Here is a 6,477-nt window from a genome sequence, read left to right as displayed (position 1 = left end):
AGCTCGCCTGGAGGGCCCGGGGCGCCGGAGGGAGGGCCCGGGGCCTGCGCGGAGGGATGCGGAGACCCCTCCTGGACGCCTTCCCCTTCTCCTAACGCCGCTTTCCTTCTCCCTTCCGCAGGGGCGATCGAGGCAGAGGCCGTGGCGGACGCTTTGGTTCCAGGGGAGGCCCTGGCAGTGGGCGAGTCTTGGCTTCTGCTTTAGCGAGGGTGGTTCTGTAGCCTGTCAGGCTTAGGGGGTGGGCTGCGGCCGCCCCCCGGGGCGAGCTGCCGGGGCGCAGGGACCGGGGCTGGAGCTGGCAGTGTAGCGCAGGATAACGGTGAGGCGTAGGACCGGGGGCGGGCGGGTGCCGGTCTCTCCGGGCCGGGTCTCTCAGGGCTGTGGGGAAGCCCTTGGTGTCCGGCCACTGCCGGTGACACCGGGGAGGGGGTTTAGTTATCGTTAGGGGGTGGGGGTTATGAAGAAATCTTTCTTATTTCTGTAGGGCCTTTCTCGCGTCTCTACGGAACGGTGACAAAGGGGGGGAGCATTCGGTGATGAAGAACACAGCGGTGAGCAGGTGGACGGCCCTACAGAGAATAAAGTTGTTTTTTTTTTTTCTTTTCTTTCCCCCCTTTAGGTTCCGGCCCTTTGTGCCGCACATCCCCTTTGATTTCTATGTCGTGAGTAACCCTCTCCTACGGAGCTGTTTGCAGGCAACAGCTGCGGGACTTTTCCTTGTTTAAAGATGCATCTTAAAACCCTCGTTTGCTGACTTTGATGGTTTGACTTCTTTTAGCGTAGCCGGAGTAAAGGAGCTCACTGAAAACGCTGTCAGTTCAGTAACTAACTCGAAATAGATCTTACTGTCTCTGTTGTTCGGAGTACTTGTGTCACACGGGATGACTAGGATGCAGTTGAGTAACAACAAATAAATGCCTCGATTGATTTTTTTCGGCTTTTTAAGGCACCCTACTCACCCAGCTCTCTACCCCAAACCTCGTGGGTTGCTCCCATAGCTGTCACATGCCTGTCAGATATTCTGCAGGGTCTTTTCCCACGTTGGTCCTCCCAAGGACCAACAGAAACACACGTTTCCCAGCTTTTTAGAGGAAATAATTTTCTCTTTTTTTTCCTGCTGAGCATCTTCCACCTTACAGACATGTGACTTCCAAGGCAAACAATTTCACGCACTCTTGCCTTCCAGGCCCTGTGGTGGTGAATCCCATCATAGCAACTGAAAAGCTCCTGCCGTCCACAAACAAAGGGCGTAACTCTTAAGGGACTGTAATATAGTTAATAAAAACCCTCATGATAGAGTAATTTTTAATTAGATCTGCCTTTTCTCACACCCTGTAGTCACATGGGCACATTGGTGGCTCCACTGCCTTTTCTAAAGACCTGCCGTTCCTGTCGGAGCACGGTGAGAGTGTACAGGCAGGACAGGCAGCTGCCCACTCTCCCTCCCTTAGGATAACGTGAAAATTAAATGATAAAAGCAACAAGTGAGAAGCACGATGGGGAATTACAAAGGAAACAAGCACTGGAGAATAAAAAGAAAATGGAGTAAATTTTGCTGATGAGTGGGTTGAACCAAAGTCTTTTTTTCTTGGACGTTGCAGTCTGATATCTGATCCCGTTTCAGTGCGAAATGGCTTTCCCCCGTGTAAAACCTGCCGCCGACGAGACCGCGTTCAGCGAAGCCTTGCTGAAGAGGAACCAGGATCTTGCTCCGACTGCTGCTGAACAGGTTTTGTGCTGAAAATTCCCTTAAATTCTTTGGTTGGATGTTACTGCAGCATTTGAGAACGCACAGACAGCTTATCTGTCAGAGCATAGCCAGGAATAGCCGTTAGTAGCCTAAAAAGTAATGACTTCTCCCTGAAATAAGCACTGCAGTAGAAATATGGGTGGAGTTTCTTAAACAGTGTTTTTAAAATGTTGCTTTTATCTGTTTATTACATATCTTGCTGCATTTTGCTGTGCAAGATCAGATTATTTCAAGTCATACTGGACAACCAGACAACGCCACTCCTCTCCCTTTCCTTTTCAGGCTTCCATTCTTTCTTTGGTGACCAAAATAAACAACGTGATTGACAATTTAATCGTAGCACCAGGAACATTTGAAGTGGTGAGTTCCAAAGTGGTGAGCTTGGGGGGGAAAAAAGGAGTTACACGGGGAGATGCTTCGGCACGAGGGGTGTTCTAGCTACCAAACCCGGCCCAAAGTGGATCGAAGATTCATGCTGCCTCCTGGAAATGTAGCACGCGTGTTAAACTCACTCATTTTTGCTTTGCTCTTTCAAACAGCAAATCGAGGAGGTTCGCCAGGTGGGTTCCTACAAGAAGGGCACGATGACGACGGGGCACAACGTGGCCGATCTGGTTGTCATTCTGAAAATCTTACCCACCCGTGAGTTATCGGCTGCGCGGCCGCTGACCGAACCGCGGTGCTTGACCCCGCTCTAACCACCTCTTCCTTCTGCTTCTTCTCCCTAGTGGAAGCTGTGGCAGCTTTGGGAAACAAAGTGGTGGAAAGCCTGAGAGCGCAGGACCCCAGCGAAGGTGGGACTCTCTCCTGTGCCGTATGGGGTTGAGCAGGATGTAACCTGATGCGAGGCAGTTTCCCGTTAAGCTTTGGGGTTTCTCTGAAGGGGACGGTCCCCAGCCTGGTGCCACAGCCAAGATGCGCGCTCTGTCCTGCGTTCCCGTGTGCCGATAAGATCTCTCAGCCCCTCCGTGAGGAATTATTGGGTTTTTCTCCTCAGTCCTGACCATGCTGACCAATGAGACCGGCTTTGAGATCAGCTCGGCTGACGCGACGGTGAAGATCCTCATCACCACGGTGCCGCCCAATCTCCGCAAGTTGGACCCCGAACTACACCGTAAGAGCTCAGCTTGCTCTGCCCCCACACCTGAACCTTCACTGGCGTGTGGGGAGCCAGCTCCTGCCCCACACCTACTCACCTTTTGGTTGAAAATACGGGCATTTCTGCTCCTTTCAGTGGACATCAAAGTGCTGCAGAGTGCCCTAGCTGCCATCAGACATGCTCGCTGGTTCGAGGAGAATGCTTCACAGTCCACGTGAGTTTGGCCTCAAATGGGGACTGCAGCTCAGGCTTGGTCGAAGTCATCTTTACAGAGAATGGGGGGAAAGCAAGGAGAGCTGCTCCCGCAGCAGGAAGGTGCGTGACGCGTTAAGAACCCTCCTGCCATCTTCTCCAGGGTGAAGGTCTTAATCCGGCTGCTGAAAGACCTGAGAATTCGATTCCCTGGCTTTGAGCCCCTCACGCCGTGGATTCTGGACCTGCTGGTGAGCGCACGAGGGGGGATGCTGGTGTGCCTGATGTGCCGTAGCTAACTTGTAGCTGCCTGCGTGTCCCTGGGCTCTAGCATAAAGCAGATCTTTGCAGCTCCCAAGCAGGAGTTGAGATTCTTACACTTCTCTCTCATCCTAACTCCCTCTTTTTTTCCTTCTTCAGGGGCACTATGCTGTGATGAACAATCCCACCAGGCAGCCCCTGGCTCTCAACATCGCATACAGGTCTGTTGCCGTTTGCTTCACTTGTATAAAATCCCGTTACCATCTCAGTTCTGAACATAAAAAGAAAAGCAGAAGAATCTCAGGGCTTAAAGTGGAAAAAAAGCAGACTCCTCACATAGATGTGCTAACTGCAGACTTCCTGGCTGCATTTCTGTGCTGGAACGGTTTAGTTTTAACCCAAAACGTCTTGTCCTGTAGGCGCTGCCTTCAGATCCTGGCTGCGGGGCTCTTCCTCCCTGGATCTGTTGGGATCACCGATCCCTGCGAGAGTGGAAACTTCCGAGTGCACACAGTTATGACCCTCGAACAGCAGGTGAGCTGCCTTGCCTGCCGCGGGAAAAGGGACTAGGACCTGTCCGCGCTCTGACTCTCCCCTGTCCCCGCAGGACATGGTGTGTTACACAGCGCAGACGCTCGTCCGCATTCTCTCTCACGGAGGCTACAGGAAAATCCTCGGCCAAGAGGGCGACGCCAGCTGTAAGTGGAGTCAATGCAACGCGTGGGTCTTCCTCCATGCAGGCTGTCAACGTCTCGGTGGGGGAACAGGACTGCTCCTCTGCCTTGGCAGAGAAAGTTAAGGGCTCAGAGAAGCGACTTGTTAAACCCCGGAGCAGTGGGAGGCGAAGCTGGCGAGATAGAGGGTCGGGTCGTGCTTCGCCTTGCCTGTCCTGGGGACGGAGCTTGTCCGTACTGCCCAAGGTCACCTCGAGCCCCCATTTTTGCAGACCTGGCTTCTGAAATGTCCACGTGGGATGGAGTGATAGTGACGCCTTCTGAGAAGGCTTACGAGAAGCCTCCGGAAAAGAAAGAAGGAGAAGAGGAAGAAGAGAATCAGGAAGAACCCGCTACAGGCGAGGAGGAAGAAAGCATGGAGACACAGGAGTGACTTGCCGAGGTAAAGCCCGGGGGTATGGCTGCCGGCAGGGAGGCAGCTCTGGGCTGGGGAGGGAACGGTGCAGGCTGCCTGCGCCGTGGGGCAGCGCTCCCCCTTCGGCAGCCTGTCTCTCCCCCTGCAGCAGGACCTCCCATCGCCAGGTGCTGCTGGCTGAAAGACCTGAAGAACCCAGCAGAGGACTGAGCCCGTCCTCGGCGAACGCAGCCCGCCGGCATGACCTGATCCTTGTACGTGTTTTTGTAAGTTGCACATTAAAGTGTTCCCCCCTTTCGAGTGCGTCCCGTTTGTTTAGGTAGAAGATGCTCGTTATCGAAGGGGGCCAGAAAAAGGTCTAACTGGGGGAAGGGGTTCCAGAACCAGGTTCCCACCTGGGGATCGCAGAATCCCAGACCGGCAGGGGGTCAGTAGGGACCTCTGGAGCTTATCTGCAACCCTTGGCCAGAGCGGGGTCACCCAGAGCAGGATGCACAGGACGGCGTCCAGGCGGGGTCTGAATCTCTCCGGAGAAGAAGGCTCCACCACTCTGGGCAGCCTGCGCCAGTTCTCCACCACCCTCATGGTAAAGAAGTCCCTCCTCGTGTTCAGACGGACCCTCCCGCGTCCCAGTTTGTGCCCGTCGCCCCTCATCCTGTCGCTGGGCACCGCTGGAAAGAGCCCGGCCCCGTCCTCTCGCCACCCACCCTTTCGCTACCGCTCGGCGTTGATGAGATCGACGCTCATCAATAATACGAGAGGGGACATGTGCTGACACGGGCACGTGCCCACCTCTCCCCGAGCACCTCCGGTGGCGCTGGTGGAACTCAATGCCGCGAGACGTGTACTGGGGAGCCCAGCACTGGCCACAGCACTCCAGCCACTGATCACACCGCCCTGAGCTCTGCTCTCCTCATGTTGACCCCCAATCTGCTCTCCCTGGTGGCAGCATCTGCCTGGCTCCGCTCTCCCCACGGCACATCAACGTAGGGAAGGCTGTGGCCGTGACATGAGAGTGTTACAGACTCACGCCGCCTCACCAACCCATAAACAACACGTGGTCGCTTTTATTACGGCACTTATAAACCTGGAAATACAATTCAGGGTCCCCCCCCGTTCCTTCAGCTGCAGCTGAAGAGCTGCGGCCTCACTCTGCAGGGCTTCTTACCCCCTCCTGTGCTGCGGACACTTGGCAGAGTGCTGCTACAAACGGGGATACCCGCTCCCCTCGCCAGTGGCCCGTTCCATTCCCTGTCCTTACAGGCTCGTACCCCTCACCGTCCTGCTCCGGTCCAGCTCACAGGGCTTTTGGCGTAGCCGTGGTGTGAGGCGGATCCGGCCCAGCGCTACTGCGGGGGCCTCACTTGCCAGGCAGGCCCTGGGGGTAGCCACCCGCCGCCTCCAGCATGGCCTTCCTCCGCACTGTCTCCTTGGCCACACTGTGGTTCAGCCTCCGCAGCCGTTCCTGCGTTGGGTAATGGCAGCCGTCAGGACAGGGACAGGGACTAAGACCCCCAAAACACTGTGGCCCCCAACCCCCTGGGGTCCCCGCACTGACCTGGGCGTTCTGCAGGATGTTGTTGACCAGCACCACCCTGCGCCGAGCATTCAGCAGCTTCTTCACATAGGGATCGAGATCCAGCGCCACTTTCTGGTCCTCGTTGATGCGACACAGCTCTGGGGAGAGGGCAGAGGCTGGGAGGGAGCCCAGGGCACCGCAGACCCCCAGGACGTGTGGGGTAAAACCCTGCTGTGCCCCCACAGCCGGGCTGCGGAGGTGACTCCCCCACCGTGTCTCACCTGTGGCCAGGCTGTCGATATGCTCCCGCAGCTCCACCTGGCTCTCCCTGTGAAGGGGACAGCTTGGTAACCAGGACAAAGCCCTCGACCCCAGCCCCACAGTGTCCTGTCCTGCCCCAAATTGTCCTGTCCCCCCGCCCCAGCCCCAAACCCATCCCTACTCCCCCTCCAACATGGAACCTGTGCCCCCAGCTACCCCCCCAAACTGCCTCCCGGTCCAAACCCTCACACCACCCACCTGCTTACCTACAGCCCCCTTCAACCAGCCCTAACACTCCCCAAAACA

At 56.0% G+C, this 6,477-nt stretch overlaps 3 protein-coding genes across 4 annotated transcripts in view; 1 reads left to right on the top strand and 2 right to left on the bottom strand.

The window, feature by feature from the left end:
* The window catches only part of NPR1 (natriuretic peptide receptor 1), a 10,825-nt gene extending 9,682 nt beyond the window's left edge, over window positions 1-1,143 (bottom strand). The window contains exon 1 of the mRNA XM_009890463.1: window positions 1,138-1,143. Coding sequence (XP_009888765.1) covers window positions 1,138-1,143 — 6 coding nt within the window. The remainder of the gene's footprint in view (window positions 1-1,137) is intronic.
* Window positions 126-4,409, top strand: ILF2 (interleukin enhancer binding factor 2). Of its 2 annotated transcripts, XM_009890437.1 has the most exons (13): window positions 126-181; window positions 620-662; window positions 1,625-1,729; window positions 2,033-2,110; window positions 2,290-2,392; window positions 2,479-2,544; window positions 2,748-2,864; window positions 2,985-3,063; window positions 3,205-3,292; window positions 3,462-3,523; window positions 3,722-3,836; window positions 3,910-4,000; window positions 4,249-4,409. In XM_009890437.1, the coding sequence occupies exons 3-13, from the start codon at window positions 1,631-1,633 to the stop codon at window positions 4,407-4,409; spliced, it is 1,059 nt and encodes a 352-aa protein (XP_009888739.1). In that variant the 5' UTR covers window positions 126-181; window positions 620-662; window positions 1,625-1,630. The 2 variants fall into 2 exon arrangements, with proteins under 2 accessions (XP_009888739.1, XP_009888738.1); XM_009890436.1 differs by lacking the exons at window positions 126-181; window positions 620-662 and having other exon boundaries at window positions 1,594-1,729.
* Window positions 4,410-5,751: 1,342 nt separating this feature from the next.
* On the bottom strand, window positions 5,752-6,366 carry SNAPIN (SNAP-associated protein). The gene is made up of 4 exons (XM_009890461.1): window positions 6,353-6,366; window positions 6,192-6,238; window positions 5,950-6,068; window positions 5,752-5,856 (listed from the first exon to the last, which is right to left on the bottom strand). The coding sequence occupies exons 1-4, from the start codon at window positions 6,364-6,366 to the stop codon at window positions 5,752-5,754; spliced, it is 285 nt and encodes a 94-aa protein (XP_009888763.1).
* Window positions 6,367-6,477: the final 111 nt, after the last annotated feature.

This window comes from Charadrius vociferus, unplaced genomic scaffold (assembly GCF_000708025.1).
Source record: "Charadrius vociferus isolate BGI_N301 unplaced genomic scaffold, ASM70802v2 scaffold698, whole genome shotgun sequence".
NCBI classification, from domain to species: domain Eukaryota; kingdom Metazoa; phylum Chordata; class Aves; order Charadriiformes; family Charadriidae; genus Charadrius; species Charadrius vociferus.
The sequence above is the reverse complement of the archived record's forward strand: the minus strand, read 5'-3'. Positions and strand labels throughout refer to the sequence as shown.